The sequence below is a fragment of the Rana temporaria genome, chromosome 4 (assembly GCF_905171775.1).
Source record: "Rana temporaria chromosome 4, aRanTem1.1, whole genome shotgun sequence".
Taxonomy (NCBI): domain Eukaryota; kingdom Metazoa; phylum Chordata; class Amphibia; order Anura; family Ranidae; genus Rana; species Rana temporaria.
This window is the reverse complement of record NC_053492.1, coordinates 250,100,252-250,122,603: the sequence shown is the minus strand read 5'-3', so window position 1 is coordinate 250,122,603 and position 22,352 is coordinate 250,100,252. Positions and strand designations below refer to the sequence as shown.

The following is a 22,352-nucleotide window of genomic DNA, read 5'->3' as shown; positions in this document are numbered from 1 at the left end:
GAATGTAGGACACTCGCAATAATTATTGACTAGTATTAATACAAGTCAAAAGATTTAGTTTAAACTCTTTAATAACACTAATCCTTCAAATTGAATGCCTTCACTTAAAAGATGACACTGACATTGCATAAATCAATATTTATTGATCATATTTAAAGCAAGCATATGTACACTGAGTCACATAAATCTTTCTATTCCGTATATATTTTCTTGCAGACTTTATTTCTAACTCATATGCTTTATGACCTAGCAACAGTAAGTTAAAAAAAAATAATATTTGTTCAGGTGAATGATTCGTAAAAATAATTAACATTTAAGTTATATTTAAAGTAAACCTATCGCAAACATGGGAAATTCAAGCAGATTGTGTATATACAATGCATAAGCAGGGGCTATCTTCAGTAAATAGCATGGATGTCAAAGTAAAAACAGACATTTATTTATACAATATTTAAATAACCATTAAAGAGTATCCTCTGCTACAAAATCTCATGATAACTCACTTTTCATTTCTCATATAATAGAGTAAATGCCAGTCCTGCAGACTTATTGCACAGTTTATTAAAGTGATTGTAAACCTCAGACATGGAATATGAACAAAGCAAATCCCGCTATAGTGTGTACTTGTCTCTAACCAGGGCACCAAGTGTAATTTCTGTCCGCTGCCACATTCCTCTGCTATCAGCATGAATCACTTCTGACAAGTTTTCCTGACACCAAGAGAAAAAAGGTGACAGGGGAGGAATCCCCAGCTGAATGACAGCTTCAGCTTTTTTCTTTTGTGCTGTGTGGAGGGGAGTGTGGCTCTTCCCTCCAATCAATTCTCAGCGCTGTCCTTGCTGAGCTCTGCAGAGTGTTATTTTATCCCTCCACCCCCTTCTAAGGCCCCGTACACACGACCGAGTTTCTCGGCAGAATTCAGCCAGAAACTCGGTCGGAGCTGGATTCTGCCAAGAAACTTGGTCGTGTGTACACTTTTCAGCGAGGAAGCCGACGAGGAACTCGTCGGGCCGAAAAGAGAACATGTTCTCTATTTCCTCGTTGTTCAATGAGGAAAGTCGGCCCGCCGATATCTCGGCGGCTTCCACACTGAACTCGACGAGGAACTCAATGTGTTTGGCACGTCGAGTTCCTCGGACGTGTGTACGGGGCCTAACAGTTAAAGCAGGGTTCCGGGCATCATTTTTTTTGCAAGCTAAAATGAATCACATTAAATAGTCCCTAAAATATATTAATAGCTCCCCAATCATTCCAGAAATCATTGCAAATACTTGCCTTATATCCTCCAGCTCATGTTGTGGCCGTATCCATCATATATGTGGGCATGTGAAGCCCAGTTCCTTTTTCTTCCTGGTTTTCAGGGAGAGGTGCATGCTGGGTGATTTTTAGGCACAGTAATGCCTGTCGTAGGACAGGAAGTTGAACCATCTGGGACTAGGAAGTAGCAGCCAGATATAAGTGAGTAAAAAAATTACATTTTTTTTTTATTTTTTTTACATTAAAGGCAAGCTGTTAAAGTGGTTGTAAACCCTTGAAACAACATTTTAAAATAAAAAACACCTGCAAGACAAAGCCATAATGAGCTAGTATGACTAGCATACTAGCTCATTATGCATTACTTACCTTAGAATCGAAGCCAACCTAGTCTCCCCCTCCAGCCGCAGACATCTCTTCACAGGTTTAGGAGATATTGCAAACACCTACAGGTAAGCCTTAAAGCGGAAGAGAACCCCGGCTGATTTTTTCTATTTTTGAAATAGTATGTTGCACAAGGGCATGGCAATGCATATTACATATAAGATTGTGAAAAACGAGGCCCGCAAATATCTTTTATCAACCGTTGTTTTATTTCTCCTTCCGGGCATAGAAATCGCCATTGTTAGTGCTGCTGAGTGAATCCTTATCTGACGACACTTCCGCCCTTCCCGATTCCCTGTTCTAAATCTCGCGCATACGCCGTAACCAAGCCTCGATGTCGATTGCTGTTACCGCAGCAACCATGATACACAGCAATGAATGTTCAGTCACACGGGAGGGGGAGTATCAGGAACAGGAGGACTATAACATCGCGAGACTTCTCCTCTGCGGACAGAGGGGAAGCTCGTCACGAAGCTCACTCACATTCAGTCCCGGAAAGAATGAAAATGAAAACCGGCAAACTTCAGATGCCGGTTTTGCGGGGCTACAATGCGCAATCGTGGTAACGTCATCAAAATAAATACGATTTTAGAGCTAATGACGGCGGTGAGTACACTTTCACAGGCAGCGATCAGCTGCCTGTGATATGTGCTAATTAAAAAAAAAAATGATATCCGGGGGTTTACAACCACTTTAATCTAGGCTTACCTGTAGGTGTAACTTCCGGGTGGGGGTTTACAACCACTTTAATAGAAAGCTAATTTTTAGGGTGGAACTCCGCTTTAAGACAAGCTTTATACATGTTTGTACTTTGAAAGGTTGTAGAGAAGAGAAGACTGCATATAAACAGATACAACATATATAGAAGGTATTATTTAATCTGTTAGCTAGATTCAGGTAGCTTTACGCCGGCGTATCAGTAGATATGCCGACGTAACTCTGAATCTACGCCGTCCTAAATGTAAGCGTATTCTGGAAACCAGATACGCTTAAATTAGGCTAAGATACGAGCGGCGTAAGTCTCCTAAGCTGTCGTATCTTAGGGTGCAATATTTACGCTGGCCACTAGGTGGCGCTTCCGTTGAGTTCGGCGTAGAATATGCAAATGACTAGATACGCCGATTCAGAAACGTACGTGTGCCCGGCACATTTTTTTTACGTCGTTTACGTATGGCTTTTTCCGGCGTAAAGTTAGTCGAACAAATAGCTGGCCTAGTCAATGTTAAGTATGGCCGTCGTTCCCGCGTCGAAATTTGAAAATTTTCCGTCGTTTGCGTAAGTCGTCCGTGAATGGGGCTGGACGTAATTTATGTTTAACGTCGAAACCAATACGTCCTTGCGGCGTACTTTGGAGCAATGCACACTGGGATATGTACACGGACGGCGCATACGCCGTTCGTAAAAAAACGTCAATCACGTCGGGTCACCACCCATTTACATAAAACACGCCCCCCTCATCCTCATTTGAATTAGGCGCGCTTACGCCGGCCCCATTTACGCTCCGCCGCTGTAACTTAGGAGGCAAGTGCTTTGTGAATACAGCACTTGCCTCTCTGACTTACGGCGGCGTAGCGTAAATACGATACGCTACGCCGCAAAAATGCGCGCATCTACCTGAATCCAGCTATCTGTGTATGACCTAAGGCCTGTCACTTAAAGCGGAGGTTCACCCATACCTTACACATTTTCCCCCTTAGATGGATGCTCGTTTTGTCTAGGGGAATCGGCTATTTGCATTAAAATATGATCCGTACTTACCCGTTTACGAGATGCATCTTCTCCGCCACTTCCGGGTATGGGCTGCGGGAATGGGCGTTCTTTTTTGATTGACAGTCTTCCGAGAGGCTTCCGACGGTCGCATCCATCGCGTCACGATTTTCCGAAAGAAGCCGAACGTCGGTGCGCAGGCGCAGTATAGAGCCGCACCGACGTTCGGCTTCTTTCGGCTACGAGTGACGCGATGGATGCGACCGTCGGAAGCCTCTCGGAAGACTGTCAATCAAGAAGGAACGCCCGCTCCCGAAGACCCATACCCGGAAGCGACAGAAGAAGATGCATCTCGAAAACGGGTAAGTACGGATCATATTTTAATACAAATAGCCGATTCCCCTAGACCGAACGAGCAGGAAGCTAAGGGAAAAAAAAAAAGGAATTGGTTGAACTCCCGCTTTAAGGGCTCTTTCACACGTCAGCTCAGTTTTTTAGATCAGTTTTTTTTTCATCAGTTGATCCGTTTTTCCATCAGTTTTTCGTCCGTTTTCCGTCAGTTTTTCCATCAGTTTTTCCATCAGTTTTTCCATCCGTTTTTTCATCCATTTTTTCATCCGTTTTTTTATTTTAATTTTTTGGGGGGCTTTTTACATATTTTGATGAAAAACGGATGTTAGCGGATCGGATGGTAAACGGATCATCCGCTAACGTCCGTTTTTCGCCCGTTCCGTTTTTTTGACGGAAGGAAAATAGGGTTTTCTTCCGTCCAAAAAAACGGAACTTAACGCAGACGGATGCTAACGGATGTTAGCGGATGCTCATCCGCTAACGGACGTTAACCCATAGGGAAGCATTGCGGTCCGTTAACGGACGTCCAAAAAACGGACGAACGGAACGGACGTGTGAAAGAGCCCTTACTGGGTATATGTTAGGGGTTACAAATGCTTTAAACAGTAAAAGTAGCCACCTTGCATATGCAGACATAAATAAATGTTAATTGACACATGATTACACCACTAGTACAATGCTGTACTTGGGAAAAAAATAAGTATTGAAGTCTCACCTGATTTCTTTAGGAGGCCGTATGTGGCAGAAATGGGGTTTAACTCTCCAACTGACATTGCTTTCGAGCTGAGCACATCAGTCAGATGTGTCCCTCCTCCATAAGTGCTCTGCTGGGTGCAGTGGTTCCACATAAATAGTTCTGTTTGCCCTTAACCACTTAATCCCCGAACAATTTCGCTGGCACGTTGATGCGTGGCCCTGGAGGCATGCAGCAGCTTGTTATCCTGCGGACGTCATATGACGTCCGGTCAGGATAACAGAACCACTTTGCCGACGTCATTTTGCTATATGGCGGGCGGCAAGTGGTTAAAATGATTGCATTCAATACATTTCTCCGTTCTACCCTTCCACTGCTGTGGCTTTAGCTCAGTGGTTCTCAACCTGGGGGTCGAATGATGATTTGCCAGGGGTCACCATATCCTGGGCTGTTCCTGAAGCCCACACTGCTCACCCTTCCTTTTCTCAGCCGCCCAGCTGGTCTGTTCCTTGAGCCCGCGGCAGCCCACTCAGCCTCTTTGCAGTCGCCCATTTAGTTCACGGCATGGCTGGGGGGCAGAAACTAGAGGTCAGCTGACTGATGAGGAATGTGAAGTGGGAAGGGCTGAAGGAGACCCTATCTCCTGATTTCAGCTTAGGCATTACTGCTGTGAGACATCACAAAGCCAGAGACACGTGGGCTGATCAGAACTCCCCCCAGCACTGCCACTTATCCCATTCCCCCCACTAGCCCTGCCACTCATCACATTCCCCCCACCAAGGAGTAATAGAAGGAATAAAATTAAATAGAGAATACATGGAAGGGAGAGGAAAAGAGGGGGAGGAACAAAAGAAAGAGAAAGAACAAGTAAGACAGCTAGAGAGAGGGATGGGGAAAAAAACAAGAAATTAGGATCGAGAGAGAAAAAAGGGAAAGAAAAGAGGAGAAAGAGTGATACATCCTAAAATTAACCATAAGGGGTTTTAATATTGTACGAGTAAAAGGGACTCAGGGAGCACTAAATGCCCATGGGTTAGGGGCACAAATTACTAGTCTTGCCTTGGGTGCTAACAATCCACGCTACAATTTTTTTTTACTGTAAGGCCCCGTACAGACGAGCGGACAGTCTGCTGAAAATGGTCCGCGGTCCGCTGTTTAATGGTTGTACACACCATCAAACAGAAATCCGCCCGGACAGGATACGCGGTGACGTGCGTGGCCCTGGAAGGTCAATGCTTCCATGCATGCGTCGAATCACTTCGACGCATGCGAGGGCTTTCGGCCGAGCAGACATGTACGGTGAGTCTGTACAGACGACCGAACATGTCCGACGGACAGGCTTCCAGCGGACATGTTTCTTAGCATGCTAAGAAACATTTGTCCGCTGGAAACCTGTCCGATCCGCCGGACAATTGTCCAGTCGGCCGTACACACGACCGAACATGTCTGCTGAAACTGGTCCGCGGACCAGTTTCAGCGGACATGTTCGGTCGTGTGTACAGGGCCTTAGGGGTCCCCACAACTTGGAAAATGTTATTAAGGGGTCACGGCACTAGAAAGGTTGAGAACCACTGCTTTAGCTGAAGCTCTCCGCTATTTAATGGTAGGGGGAGCAACGGTTTTGTGCACATGCTGGACTCAAACACAAAAGTAAACACAAGGAAGTAGAGGAACCTATTAGAAAAAGTATGTAGGCATAGGACACACCTCCTGCCATAGGGGGTATGGCAGGAGATTCTGCCTGAGTTCACCTTACAGATTTTTCTGTAAAGTGATACTGATTAAAGTGACACTAAAGGTATACTTACCTGCTCTATTGAAGAATATTGCACAGAGCAGTCCTTTACCTCCTCGTTGGCAGTCTCCTGCCAGTGTTGACTGGTCCTCCTTCCTAATTCATAGCAGCAAACTGAGCCCTGCTCTATCTCTCTCAACTCCAACAACACATCCATGAAGAGGAGGAGCCAGGAGCGCTGCAGTGTCCTGTCGAGAAATGCCCCCTGTCGAATAATGCTTGCGCATTACCGAGCCAACGAACATTGGCATTTCCGATCAGCTCTAGACTCCCGATGCTTGTTCATGATGGGCGCGTGTGAGGGGCAGATGCCTACAGAAGGAGGCATATTTTGTAATTATGGGCAGTGCTGTTAAGATGGGGTCGGAAATTTTCACGAAACTCAAACACATCTCCTAAACAAATATATCTCTGCTATTCCATAGCTCCCAACTGTCCCTGATTTCAAGGGACTGTCCCTGATTTGAAGCAATATCCCTCTGTCCCTCATTTTGGTCTGATCTATATCGATGTAAATAAAATGCACTTTTTATCTATCAAAAAGTGTTTTCCAGGTGCAAAACCTTTTATCTGATTTCTAAATTGCTGCATTTGTAAATTCCAAAAGCCAATATAAAGGAATAGAGGTGGTAAAAAAAGCACTTGTGGGTTTAACCAATCTTGTTTTTTTGTACAATTCTCCTTTAAGGGGGCGTGGCAAGGGGTGTGTCCTATTCCTGCATACTTTTGCTGATAGGTGTCCCTCGTTCCCATCTCAGAAAGTTGGGAGGTATGTCATTCTTCCTACATGTCTTTAGCTATCTGAAGGGCAAGTTGTGTAGGAATGACAGAGATATATTTGTTTAGGAGATGTGTTTGAGTTTCGTGAAAAACTCCGCCCTCATCTTAACAGCACTGCCCATCATTTCAAAATATTCCCCCTTCTGTAGGCATCTGCCCCTCATGAACAAATCAACGCCTTGCAGAGTTGCACAAGCATCGGGAGCGGGTGGCACAATGTTGGCTATTGTGTGCAGGCACCGTCTACAGCTGATTGTAAATTCTGATGTTCTGCGGTTTTCGGCGGTCCTTGCACAGAGCAGGTAAGTATAACATGTTTGTTATTTTATTTTTTTAAAGGAGCCTTTACCTGTAGGTGCAACAAATATCTCCTAAACCTATACGGTTTAGGAGATATTTCCAAAAGACATGCACCAATGTCTAAAGCGCATGCGCCGTTGAAACGGCGCGCAGGCGCACTGAGCGCGCCGTTACTAACGGCGATCATGCTGTTAGTGGCGGCACCCACGTGCATGCGCGGGAGTGACGTCATCGTGGATCCGGCCAGTCACAGCGTGGAAGACACTCGGGGAAAGATGGTGGCGATGGAGGAGAGGAACGAGCACCGCTTGCGGGGGCTTCGACCTCAGGTAATACATAATGAGCTAGCATGCTATGCCTTTTTCTTGCAGGTTTTTTTTTTTTAAATAATTTTTTAAAGAGGGTTTACTTCCTCTTTAACTACTTGCCGACCAGCCGCCGTCATTCTACGGCGGCAGGTCGGCTCTCCTGGGCGAGAGCCCGTACAATGACGTCGGCTCTTTTTGCGGCCACTAGGGGCGCGTGCGCGCCCTCCGCTCGTCCGTGAACCCCGTGCGGGTCCCCATGAGTGGGGACCGGGAGCTGTTCGTGTAAGCACAAAGCTCTCGGTCCTGTCAGCGGGGGAAATGCTGATCTTCTGTTCATTCAATGTATGAACAGAGGATCAGTGTTTCCCCTAGTGAGGCCACCCCCCCCCCACAGTAAGAACACACCCAGGGACATACTTAACCCCTTCCCCGCCCCCTAGTGTTAACCCCTTCACTGCCAGTGGCATTTTTATAGTAATCCAATGCATTTTTATAGCACTGATCGCTATAAAAATGCCAATGGTCCCAAAAATGTGTCAAAAGTGTCCGCCATAATGTCGCAGTACCGAAAAAAAATCGCTGATCGCCGCCATTACTAGTAAAAAATATATATTAATAAAAATGACATAAAAATACCCCCTATTTTGTAAACGCTATAACTTTTGCGCAAACCAATCAATTAACGCTTATTGCGATTTTTTTTTACGAAAAATATATAGAAGAATACGTATCGTCCTAAACTGAGGAAAAAAATGTTTTTTTATATATTTTTGGGGGATATTTATTATGGCAAAAAGTAAAAAATATAATTTTTTTTCAAAATTGTCGCTATATTTTTGTTTATAGCGCAAAAAATAAAAACCGCAGAGGTGATCAAATACCACCAAAAGAAAGCTCTATTTGTGGGAAAAAAAGGACGCCAATTTTGTTTGGGAGCCACGTCGCACGACCGCGCAATTGTCTGTTAAAGCGACGCAGTCCCGAATCGCAAAAAGTGCTCTGTCCTTTGGGCAGCAATATGGTCCGGGGGTTAAGTGGTTAAAGGGTTTGTTAAGGTACAATTTTTTTCTTCTAAATAGCTTCCTTTACCTTAGTGCAGTCGTCCTTTACTTACCTCATCCTTCTATTTTGCTTTTAAATGTCCTTATTTCTTCTGAGAAATGCTCACTTCCTGTTCTTCTGTTTGTAACTCACTTTAACCAGTTCCCGACCGGCTCCTGTACATTTACGTCAGCAGAATGGCGCAAGCTCCTTGACCGTGCCCACGGACTCGATGTCCGCCAGTGTCCCGTGATCGAGTCACAGAGCTGCAGAACGGGGAGAGGTAAGTGTAAACAAGCATCTCCCTGTTCTGCCTAGTGATATTGTCACTGATTGTCTGTTCCCTCTCATCGGGAACAGCGATCAGTGATGTGTCACTCGTAGCCACACCCCCTAACAGTAAGAATCACTCCCTAGGACACACTTAACCCCTTCAGCGCCACCTAGTGGTTAACCCCTTCACTGCCAGTGTCATTTTCACAGTAACCAGTGCATTTTTATAGCACTGATCGCTGTAAAAAATGACAATGGTCCCAAAAATGTGTCAAAAGTGTCCGCCATAAAGTTGCAGGCACCATAAAAATCGCTGATCGCTGCCATTACTAGTAAAAAAAATAAAATGCAATAAAACTATCCCCTATTTTGTAGACGCTATAACTTTTGCGCAAACCAATCAATATACACTTATTGCGATTTTTTGTACCAAAAATATGTAGAAGAATACGTATCGGCCTAAACTGAGGAAAAATGTATTTTTTTTATAGATTTTTTGGGGATATTTATTATAGCAAAAAGTAAAAAATATTGCATTTTTTTCAAAATTGTCACTATTTTTGTTTATAGCGCAAAAAAATAAAAACCGTAGAGGTGATCAAATACCACCAAAAGAAAGCTCTATTTGTGGGAAAAAGGGACGTCAATTTTGTTTGGGAGCCACGTCGCACGACTGCGCAATTGTCAGTTAAAGCTACGCAGTGCCGAATCGCAAAACATGCGCTGGACTTTGGCCAGCAAAATGGTCCGGGGCTTAAGTGGTTAACTTTTGTCTGCGACACCAAAACAGGAAGTCTGGAGAAAGCTAACTAGAGCGGACACAAACACCAATAAAAAGCTCAAAGAAGTTCTATCCCTGAAAGATTAATAAAAAAAAACAACAACTTTCAATTTCATAGCAATGCTTGCTAAGCTATTATCTGCTAAGAACACACACACACAACACCCTGATAGCTTGTTCCTGTGCGCATCACATGGCCTGTGGGGAAATGCTGGTGATAGGTTCTAAGCTGTCCGGATAACCCGCCCCCTTACTTCTAGCCCAAAGCTCATTGGACACTCGACTTCAGTGTTAGAAAGTCCGCAGATACATTGATATTTCCCGCACGGCATTGTGCTCCAATCAGTGAGCGCGCTAGTGTCGGAAGCGCGGCTTCTGATTGGCTGTAGGCGGTGTGATGCCGCAGGAGGTGCTAGGAGCCGAATGAAGGATTGTCCTGGCCTGGAAGGCAGTGTATGGGAAAACAAGCAATATGAGTGAAGAGTTTTCCGGCTCGCTCACTCCCCCATTCTCCCCGTACTTCTCCGAGAACCCGGAGCTGGGGGGAAGCCAGCACTGCACACCACCGCGCTTCTCATGTGCTCAGGACGGGGCTAGAGATGGCGGGAAGAGCTTCCCCTTTGATTCCTATGTGACCAGCGGCTCTCTGAAGAGGTGAGGCATGGCTCACACTAAGAGGGAAGGAAGCACAGTGTCTGTAGAGTCAGGTGAAGGACATGCCTTCATTAAAGTTAGACTTTAGTCAGAAAGTCCTGCCAGATCACTTCAGGATTGCAGTATAGCTATGGAATCCATTCTACAAATAAGTGTCTACAATCCATAATACACTGTCTCACCCTGCTCTGCACATGCTCAGTTGCTCTCCAGTTTTAGCCCCCCTTCACATTGGAGTGACTTGTCATGCGATTTGACAGGTCACATTGCATGACAAGTCGCAGCCTATAGCTGAGGTCCTATCGAATAGTGCATCCCCATTGGATACTACCTCAGACGATCTGTGCATTCACAGGACGCAATAGCACTCCAGTTGATCAGCTGGCGTGACGTCAACACTGTGCATGCGCAGATCGTCGGAGACATTATCCAATGATCTGCAAAGGCAGAATGTAATCGTGCAACACATTGAAATCTGCCTGTCGTGATCAATAAATTCTCCCACATGAGCAGAGAGGCAGCCAGAATCTGACGATTTACATTCTCCCTTTGCAGATCGTCGGATAATACCTCCGACGATCTGCGTGGTGTTCACATCACGCCAGCTGATCAACCTATCGTCTGGAGTGCCGTTGTGTCCTGCGCATGCACAGATTGTCCGAGGTATTATCCGCCGGATGCACTTTTCAATAGAACACCAGCAATCGCATTGTTCAAATCGCTGTGGTGACGACATTGTGGTTCTGCACCGATTTGAAAAAGTAGTTCCTGCACTACTTTTGCCGATTTCAGGTGTATGACGCCGCACAGATGTCTTTCAAGTCGCACCTAAAGTTTGCACTGAAATGCGGCTTTGAAATTGTGCGATTTCAGATCTGCAATCAATGTGAACGGGGGCTTAGGCACTGCTGAGAGCCTTAAAGTGTTCCTAACCCCAGGACCCTGCATTCACTATATCAGGTCTCCTCAAGTACATAGAACATGGAAATGCAATCGTGTGTATGTGTAAAAAAAAAAAAATATATATATATAATCAATGTACAGTAAAACCTTGGTTTGCGAGTAAAATTCGTTCCAGAAACATGCTTGTAATCCAAAGCACTTGTATATCAAAGCATTTTTGTTACAGGGTATAAAATAGAAGAGAGGAACCTCTAAGTGTAGCAACAAGTTGCTAAATGTTGTACCTTCATTAAATGTAACCATATTGCTACACTTGGAGGCTCTTCTCTTCTCTTTTATACTCAGTTGTGACATGACGCTACTTGTATATCAAGACATCGCTTGTATATCAAGGCAAAATGTATTAAAACATTTTGCTTGTCTTACAAAAAGCTCTCAAACCAAGGTTTTATTGTGTGTGTGTGTGTGTGTGTGTGTATGTATGTATGTATGTATGTATATATATATATATATATATATATATATATATATATATATATATATATGTGTATGTGTATATATATATGTGTGTATGTGTATATATATATATATATATATATATATATATGTGTATATATATATGTGTGTATGTGTATATATATATATATATATATATATATATATATGTGTATGTGTGTGTATATATATATATATATATATATATATATATATATATATATATATATATAAAAAATGTGTGTGTGTGTATAAAATCTGCTAAATACTTTTTCTCATCAGAAAGTAGAGCAGACTTGTAACTTCTATCAGTGTCTGGTTAAAGCTTGTAGGAGGAGTTTTCATACTGCACTGGCTGTCTAACAGTACCACTGACCATCTGTCTGTACAGTGCTGCTTAGCCCTGTGCTGATCACATGCACCCTCCCAAGAAAAAAAAAAAAAAACACTTTTAGCAATACACACCAAACTGAGCATGTGCAGAGTGACTCCAGTAACTGTCTAATCTGGACTTGTTCTGGAGTCAGTGGAAGAAGGGGAGGATCTGTGCATACAGGATCAAGCAGCTTTTTTTACACAATGTGGAGGATTAACCCCCTTAGATTCCACAGTGAGTATAACAAGTATGCTTTACTGCAGGGGTCTCAAACTGGCAGCCCTCCAGCTGTTGCGGAAGTCCCATTATGCTTTTGCCTGTGGGAGTCATGCATGTAACTGTCAGCCTTTCAATGCCTTATGGGACTTGTAGTTTCGCAACAGCTGGAGGGCCGCTAGTTTGAGACCCCTGCTTTATTGCATATACAGACTGATTTTACTGTTGTGGGTTTAGAACCACTTTAAAGCAGAATTAAAGAAGTACAGCCAAAGCTTGTTTGGCTGTAGATCACAGGAGTGCACTTCATCCTGTGCTCCTGTGACCTGTTTTTAGCAGACAGCTAAAGCCTGCTGTTGTCTGATGTCACAGAGCCAGTCCAGGCTTGGGCAAGATTGCAACAATATAGTCAGGATCCACCCACATGCGTGGACCGGCACCAGGCTCAGCCTCTAAGCAAGCCGCGTCACTCCCACCCCTCCACAGCCCAGCACTAAGGGGGGGGGGGCAGAGCAGAGAGCCGGTGATTGACAGTCATTAGCTCTCTGAGAACTGAGCAATCAGAGGTGTTTGACCACTCGGTTCTCTGCCTTTTAGCCGGCGGGGGAACAATGCAGCATTATACTAATGCTGTATCCGCTGAGGTAAGTAGGATTAAAAAAATAAATAAAAATCACATACTTTATATCCCTCCTATCATTTTATTTTTTTGTTTACAAACTTTTATTGTAATAATGAAAGGTTGCACAAATATAATGACAATGTAATCAATAATAGAAAGTCAGTAGAATAGTACATAGTATATCATTCAGTCAAAGTAATCATCGTTATACTACAGTAAAGGTAATAATAAACAGGTAGCAGTATTTAAATGTATTGCAATCTAGTATTATCTTAAGTGGTATGGGTAGTGATGGTAAAGAAAAGGGGAAGGGAGAGGAGAAGAGTATTATGGTACGTTCCAATTCGACCATTTAGAGTTGTAAATATGGAGGTTGTCATTTAAGGTATGATATTTTTTCTCAATGATATCATTTTACAACCAAGGGTTATTTGTTACAGCAAAAAGTACAAAATATTGTGTTTTATTTATTTTTTTCAAAATTGTCACTTTTTTTTGTTTATATCGTAAAAAAAAAACAAGGGGTGATCAAATACCACCAAAGGAAAGCTCTATTTGTGAGAAAAAAAAGGATGTATATTTTAAGTACAGCGTCGCATGACCGCGCAATTGTCAGTTAAAGCGACGCAGTGCCGAAGCGCAAAAATGCTCTGGTCAGCCAATGAGCAGCCAATTCTTCCGGGGCTGAAGTGGTTAAAGTGTTCTGTTACTCAAGGGAAATTAAGGAGAAAACGCACTTAAGTGGTTAATATTCCAGTGACAACCCAATAATCGGCAGTACAAATAGAATGAATACAAAAAAAAAACTTGGCAGGGGGTCTAACCTTCTAACACTGTATTTGAAATGGTAAAAGAGAGGTTTTGCCTTTACATGCCCAGGGATTGTTTTATTTAAAAAAATATTCAAGACATTTAGACCTTTATGCCGTTAAGATATTGTACTACTTTGTAGATTGAAACACAGTGATCTCCTTAACGTGAAGAAATCTATTTTTTGCAGGCTTTTGCTGAAGCTTGATCCTTCGCCAACGGATTATGAAACGGACACCATAGAGATCTTTGGCTTCCAATGGGTAACTGAAACTGCTCTTGTGGAGTCAACGGAACTTATGTTTGGATTACTCAGGTGAGGTTTGGTTTGCAATCAAATTATTGATCAATTCACAATGTTACGCCGCTAGAATCATTCTCTGTAGTCTAAGCAAAAAAATTGTCATTCTAGTTTTAGCCAGAATCGTGCAACTGTAATTGGAACTATTTTTATTAATCTGTATGTTTGTTGTGGTGTTTTTTATTTGTGTTTGTATACCTAACAGTGTAAACATGTGGTTATTTAAACTTTGTATAGTAAATGTAAGTGCTGATTCCACCACTTACGGAGTATGCAGTTTCTTCATCATTTAATCCTTGCCTATGTTCCAGTTTAAACTGATGCCAAGACTGCTGCCCTAGGTTTCCCGTTTTCAGGGTGGCTTCTGTCTCTCGCTCCATCTTATGGAGCCCCCCTTGCAGGCAGGGACTAGAGATGTCTCCCTACACTGTGTGCATCAATGGAAACATACAGCCCCTAAACCCGTGGTGGTAAGGCCTCTCCGCTGCTCCAGTCGCCCCCCCCCCCCTCTCTATTATAGCAGACTGACTGCACTGCCCACTGTTCCTTCCTCTGTATACTGCAAGTTTAGCAAGCAGCCATAGGAGAGCAGGAACCAGCAGCCTTGAAAGTTGCAAACTCCAATTGCTTGGGTCAGAATTTTAACAAATAGTTCACTGGGGAATGTTTGTTTTAATGTGCTCACCATGTAAAAATAAACAATACTGAGTGTTTTAATATCGGTTTAATCTTTGCTTTGTGCAGTCCTATGTTCCTAACAACATTCTTTTTTTTTTTTTTTCATTTTTTTTTTTTAAGGCAAAAAGTAAATGCTCTTGAGAACCTAAATCAGCCGCTCTCCTTTGACTTTGGTAAGACTTTAGTCCTCAGTGTGTAAACATGTTTAAACCCTTGATTGAAATATGACACTGAAGTGATCTGAAAGAAACGTGTGATGAATGCCATTCCTTATGTTTGTATATTAGTGGTTCTAAAAGGCTTAAAGGGGTTGTAAAGGTAAAAATGTTTTTTCCTAAATAGCTTCCTTTACCTTAGTGCAGTCCTCATTCACTTACCTCATCCTTCCATTTTGCTTTTACATGTCCTTATTTCTTCTGAGAAATCCTCACTTCCTGTTTTTCTGTCTGTAACTCCACACAGTAATTTGAGGCTTTCTCCCTGGTGTGGAGTGTCGTGCTCGCCCCCTCCCTTGGACTACAGGAGAGTCATAAAGCCTTGCATTACTGTGTGGAGTTACAGACAGAAGAACAGGAAGTGAGGTTTTCTCAGACGAAATAAGGACGTTTAAAACAGGGGTTGACAAATTTGCTTGGAATCTAGGAGCCAGGTAAAAAAGTTAGGAGCCAGAAAACGCGCCCCGTCCCGACGAGCTTGCGCGCAGAAGCGAACACATACGTGAGCAGCGCCCGCATATGTAAACGGTGTCCAAACCACATGTGAGGTATCGCCGCGATTGGTAGAGCGAGAGCAATAATTCTAGCCCTAGACCTCCTCTGTAACTCAAAACATGCAACCTGTAGATTTTTTTAAACGTCGCCTATGAAGATTTTAAAGGGTAAAAGTTTGTCGGCATTCCACGAGCGGACGCAATTTTGAAGCGTGACATGTTGGGTATGAATTTACTCGGCATAACATTATCTTTCATAATATAAAAAAAAAAGGGGGATAACTTTACTGTTGTCTTATTTTTTAATTTAAAAAAGTGTCATTTTTTCACAAAAAAAGTGCGCTTGTAAGACCGCTGCGCAAATACGGCGTGACAGAAAGTATTGCAACGATCGCCATTTAATTCTCTAGGGTGTTAGGATAAAAAAAATATATAATGTTTGGGGGTTCTAATTAGACGGAAGAACATGGCAGTGAAAATAGTGAAAAACAACATTAGAATTGCTGTTTAAAGGGGAGTTCCAGCCATTTGTGTGTTTATTAAAAGTCAGCAGCAACAAAAAGTGTAGCTGCTGGCTTTTAATAAACAGGCACTTACCTGCTCCAGCGCTCCAGCGACGCGCCGGCCGGGGCTCCGCTCCTCTCCCCCCCTCCCCGGCCGGCGTCTTCATCTTCAGTGTGGGCACCCGGCCGTGACAGCTTTCGGCTTCACGGCCGGGCACCCACTGCGCATGCGCGAGCGGCGCGGCATTGGCCAGGAGATCGCCTAGGACCTGTGACGTGTCCTAGGCGATCGCCAACAGCAGCCACTTCCTGAAGGCGACTAAGCTTAGTCGCCTACAGGAAGGAGGAAGTGGGACAGGAAGTCCCACTCGTGCTGAAGCCCCCACTCCCCCCCCAAAAAAATTACATGCCAAATGTGGCATGTAAGGGGGAGAGGAGTGGGTTAAGAGGAAGTTCCAAATTTGGGTGGAACTCCTCTTTAACTTGTAATGCTTAACTTGTAATACCAACGGCCACCACCAGATGGCGCCAGCTCACATCTGGTGGTAATAACTTGTAATACCAACGGCTCACCACCAGATGGCCCCAGCTTTTTTTGCCCCCCTTCCAATTCAAGTCGCCAGGACCCTATTTCTAGTCGCCATGGCGACCTGGCGCCCGGGATTTGTCGATCCCTGGTTTAAAAGCAAAATGGAAGGATGAGGTAAGTGAAGGAGGACTACACTAAGGTAAAGGAAGCTATTTAGGAAAAAAAATTGTACCTTTACAACCCCTTTAAAGAGGAACTGCAGTCTGCTCACATAATTTGTAATAAAAACATCTTTGCCATTCTAAAGCTTCCCTCCAACCACTCCTCATATATTTCATATATACTGCGATTCTGTACTTGCCAAATATGCTGCAGAAATCTCCCTCCCCTAAGTCTGGCTGCAACCATTTTAACTGTGGGCAGCTGAAGCTGCTGCCATTTCACTTCCTGGATTTACACAGAAGCACACCTACAGCCCTGCAGCTCTCAATGTCCCTCTTAGGACTCTTCCCCCCCTCCCTGGCAAACTCTCAGAGTGAGAGAGAGCATGATGTCATAAGCCTAGGCCAGTGAATAATTCAAGCAGAACTTCATTAATTTTTTTTTATCTATTAAAACTTCTGCCCTTGTTTTAAGTTTGGATAGTAAAACATTTTCTTTTTCTGCCAGTAAATACCTTATACAGCCCACTTCCTGGTTCTTGTCTGGTCATTAGCCTAGGCCAGTGATGGCGAACCTTGGCACCCCAGGTGTTTTAGAACTACATATCCCATGATGCTCATGCACTCTGCAGTGTAGTTGAGCATCGTGGAAATGTAGTTCTAAAACATCTGGGGTGCCAATGTTTGCCATCTTTGGCCAAGGCTAATGACCAGACAAGAACCAGGAAGTGAGCTGTATAAGGTATTTACTGGCAGAAAAAAAATATATTTTACTATCCAAACTTAAAACAACAAGGGCAGAAGATTTAATAGATGAAAAGATGCATTAAGGTAAACTTTTTTTTTTTTTTTGTGCTACAGGATCCCCCCACTTTTACTGTACTTACCTGAGCTCTCTCTCTCCCTCCTCATAAGGCAGAATAATGGCAGCGGGAACCATTGGCTCCCGCTGCCATCGGTCAAATTTGGGGGTGGGGCTAAACAGTGCTGTTTGTTTCTAGACGCAGGCAGCGCAGCTCGTGACTGGGGACACTTGTGCAGCTTCCTATGGGGGCATTCGCTGAAGAGGAGGAGCCAGGAGTCCCGGCAGGGGACCCCAGAAGAGCAGGCTCAATGCTGCTCCATGTAATAGAGCAGAAAAGTGAGACATTATTTAAATTAATAAACCAAAAAAAGGTTTTCAATCACTTTTAATTTGTTTTAAACAAAAATTAATGTTTACTCTGAAAAACACTCTAAGCAGCATGCATCTGTGTTTGTAGCATGCATCTCTACAGGTCTGCCATTGCCAGCCTCCTTCTAAAAATGCTAGCTGCCTGGCTATCTCTGGCTTGAACATTTGATGCAGAATAAGTATGCAGCAAATGAAAGATAGAGAATTACTTGTTGTGGGTCTATGACTGGAGGCCAGATCTATCCAGACAGAGTTTAGGAAAGCAGGAACTGCTGCGGGTCCCATATTTCTGTCATCACAATATTAAATACTGAAGGTGAACCTAGATTTAGACTTATGCCGCGTACAGACGATCAGCCATTCCGACGACAAAACCATGGATTTTTTTTCCGACGGATGTTCGCTCAAACTTGTTTTGCATACACAAACGGTCACACAAATGTTGTCGGAAATTCCAAACGTCAAGAACGAGGTCACGTACAACGTCACTAGAAAAGGGAATTTTGATACCAGTCGTGTTATTAAAAGTTTGGTGAGAGACGATTTGCGCTTTTCAGCCTCGTGCTTTTCAGTCCGTTACAGCGTGATGAATGTGCTATCTCCATTACGAACGCTAGTTTTACCAGACCGAACGCTTCTGTCTCGTACTTGATTCAGGACATGCGTGGAATTTTGTGCGTCGGAATTGTCCATACACGATCAGAATTTATGAGAATGGATTTTGTTGGGAAAATTTGAGAACCAGCGCTCAAATTTTTGTTGTCGGAAATTCCGACAGAAAATGTCCGATGGGGCCTACACACGGTCAGAATTTCCTACCAAAAGCTCCCATCGAACATTTGTTGTTAGAAATTCCAAGCGTTTGTACGCGGCAATAGCAAGGGGTTAGAACAGGTTTATATGGCTGTCTATGTCCCTGTTAGGAAGCTTTTCTCTTTAACTTTCTAATTACCAACCACTCTAGGATAGAAAGTGAGGATAAAGCAAACATTTAGAGTTGCCCCAGAGCAGGAATAGAGGGGAAAACTTCCAATGTAGACACTTTTTTCCCATGACAACTGACTAAGAAGGGATTTCCAACATTGGAACTCAATCCTCACTTTCTGCTGAGCTTACAGAACAGGAACTTTCGGAACAGGAAGAAAAGCAAAATCTACCTTTTGGCTTTAGATATGCTCTAACTGTATCTAATTGTCATGGAAAATGATATAAATATCTAATATTAAAAAAAAGCGTAAAAGGGCTTGCAAATGAAATGTATGCTATGTGATAAGCATTTGACCTACTGGGATATTGTTAGCTGTTGGTTTGGAAATTCCTCTCTTTCGAGAGCATTCTACTTGCTCCTTTCTTTTATTAGTACAAGAAGTGAAGAATAATCACTCTAATCACACACAGGGGCTTTAGCTGTACCATACTGCTGTTCAAAATAGGGAAATGTTTTGGTTTTATGAATGGTAACCCCTTCCATAGCATGAAGCCTTTTGCAGATGTGTGGGAAGGACATAAATGGCTTTACTTCACAGGTGGTACCATAATAATGTTTTGGTTTCATATCTATGGGTTTCTCTTCAGGGCAAGCAAGTAATGTGCACTATGAAGCAGAGGAAATCCGAAGTCAATGTGGGAAATTTTTGCATTATGTGAAGATTTTTATATACAGGTTAGTGCATGGTCCACTATGTTTTAAGTTGTGTAACTACTTGGTAAGATTTATTTATTACTAAATTCTAATTCGCACTACAGCACAAAATCACTTTGAAGGAATCGGTGCAGAGAAAAAAATATAAAGAATTCCATTGCTGACCTTTCCTGCTGGAAAAAAAGCTAGATTCCTGACGGCCTTGGTGATCCAATAACCTATATACCTCAGTATTGGCATACTAGTTCTAGAAAGCAAGGAAAGTCCTTACTCTTTAACAGCATACTTGTTCTCTCTACTCTGTGTCAATTGACCCCCTTAACCACTTGAAGACCACCGCACGACGATATACGTCGACAAAATGGCACGGCTGGGCACAAGGGCGTACATGTACGTCCCCTTTACGAGCCCAGCCGTGGGTCGTGCGGCGCGCTCGCGACCCGGTCCTCTTCTCAGTGACCGTCCTCGCGGGAACAGCGGGTCACAGAGAGGAAGAACGGGGAGAGGTAAGTGTAAACAAACCTCTCCCCGTGCTTCCTAGTGTGGCTGTCACTGATCGTCTGTTCCCTGTGTTAGGGAACAGACGATCAGTGACGTCACTCACCCAGGCCCCCCCCCCCCCCCCCCCTCAGTAAGAACACTCCCTTAGGGCACACTTAACCCCTACAGCGCCCCCTCCTGTTTAACCCCTTCACTGCCAGTGTCATTTTTACAATAATCCGTGCATTTTTATAGCACTGTTCGCTGTAAAAATGACAATGGTCCCAAAATAGTGTCCGATGTGTCCGCCATAATGTCGCAGTCACGAAAAAAATCGCTGATCGCCGCCTTTATTAGTAAAAAAATAAAATAATTTATAAAAATGCCATAAAACTATCCCCTATTTTGTAAACGCTCTAACTTTTGCGCAAACCAATCAATAAACGCATTGGTGTCCTTTTATGAAAGTGAGATCAGCAGTTTATGAACATGTTCTCCACTGATCATCTCAGCACAGTGAGAATCTGTAACTGACTGTCACAGAAACGGCCAGTTTATGAAGGTGCGATCTCCGCACCTTACTGGCGATCTGTGACAGAATTCTCACTTTCTGATTCACCATCTCAGAGGTGGAGAATCAGAGAGAGAAGCCGAGGCTGACAGTATTGTGGAGGAAGACTTTTGACTTTCATCCTTCACACACAAGCAGCCATACAGTCAGATCACATCTTCTCCACCATTACACACCCCAAAATAAGCAGGTTAAGAATTTATAGTGTGTGTGTGTGTGTATATGTATCTATGTGTGTGTATATATATATATATATATACACTATATATATATATATATGTGTATGTGTGTGTGTATATATATATATATATATATATTATATATATGTGTGTGTGTGTGTGTGTGTGTGTGTGTGTGTGTGTGTGTGTGTGTACGCACACACATATATAAACACACACAAATATTAATCTACCTGCATTAAAATGCTATTAAAGTCATTTTTATTTAATTTTTAATTGGTTAAAAAAAATTGTAAACCCTAAAATACGGTTTTACACATGGAATGTTCTATTACAGTTATACAGGGTTTATATTTGTATACTTTATTAAAAAAAAATATTTTAATGATTTATAAATGTATTTTTCATTTATATGAATAGTGTATAGCTGCATTACATATGTGGGATTCCATTCATTTACTATACACCATTCACAATTCAATAGGCACAATCTATGAGCTTTAAATATTGCTAAAAACAATGTTTAATAATTAGGTTAATGTATATTGTTTGGTGGGAATGTAACTTTATTATTGTATTAATATGTGGTGTATAATGTGTGCTGATTCATGTTCAACTTTTGTTTTTTTCACTTCCTCATACTGTAATCCCGCTACATTACAGTAAGAGAAGCCGTTAAGCAGGAGTTTCCAGTCGTTTGTAGATCGCTCCTCATATCAATGTGAGAACCGATCTACAGAGTTTCAAAAACAGGCACTCGGAGGAGAGCGATCTCCCCTGAGAATGCCTTAGAACTGAATAGCGGTATTTTACCGCACTTTAATAAAAGGACGCCTTATTGCGATATTTTTGGTTAAAAAAAAAATACATTTTTTATCTTTTTTGGGGGATATTTATTATAGCAAAAATATTGCATTTTTTTTTTCAAAATTGTCGCTTGTTTATAGCGCAAAAAATTAACTGCCGAGGTGACAAATACCACCAAAAGAAAGCTCTATTTGTGGGGAAAAAAAGGACGCCAATTTTGTTTCGGAGCCACGTTTCACGACCGCGCAATTGTCGGTTAAATCGACGCAGTGCTGAATCACAAAAAGGGGCCAGGTCTTTTACCTGCATAATGGTCTGTGTCTTAAGCGGTTAAAGAGGACCATAAAGAGAGGGTTTGTCATATACATTATATCAATTTTTTTAGGAAAAAAAAATGGTACACTAAAAAAAAAATATATATATACAAAATACTCACCATGTCTCTTAGAAATTACTTTGAAATGTCTTCTTTCCAAAAAAGGGGTCATTTGGGGGTGTTTGTATTCTCCTGCCATTTTAGGGCCTCAAACTTTGATAGGTAGTTGGGAAATAAAATTGGCAAGTTGCTGCCTTTTGAAAGCCTGAAGTTGGTCATTGGATTTATTGCCCCCATACATGGCTAGGCTCCTATAAGGTTTCACACATGCAGTATCCCTAAACTCGGAAGAAGTAGCAGAAAAGTGACAACTTTTTGTGTAATAATAAAAAAAAAAAAAATATTGTTGTTTTTCAAAAACTTGTGTAAACAATAAGATCTTCCAAAGACTCAACATGCCTCTCTGCAAATACCTTGGGGTGTCTACTTTACAATAAGGGGTCATTTGGGAGGTGATCGAACTGTCCTGGCATTTTAGGGCCTCTAAAAACATTACGT

At 42.6% G+C, this 22,352-nt stretch overlaps 1 protein-coding gene across 1 annotated transcript in view; it reads left to right on the top strand.

Moving 5' to 3' along the window:
• The first annotated feature begins 9,964 nt into the window (after positions 1-9,964).
• The window catches only part of MMS22L (MMS22 like, DNA repair protein), a 127,639-nt gene continuing 115,251 nt past the window's right edge, over positions 9,965-22,352 (top strand). Inside the window, exons 1-4 of the mRNA XM_040350133.1 lie at positions 9,965-10,322; positions 13,935-14,060; positions 14,844-14,896; positions 19,375-19,462. Coding sequence (XP_040206067.1) covers positions 10,141-10,322; positions 13,935-14,060; positions 14,844-14,896; positions 19,375-19,462 — 449 coding nt within the window. The 5' untranslated portion in view covers positions 9,965-10,140. The remainder of the gene's footprint in view (positions 10,323-13,934; positions 14,061-14,843; positions 14,897-19,374; positions 19,463-22,352) is intronic.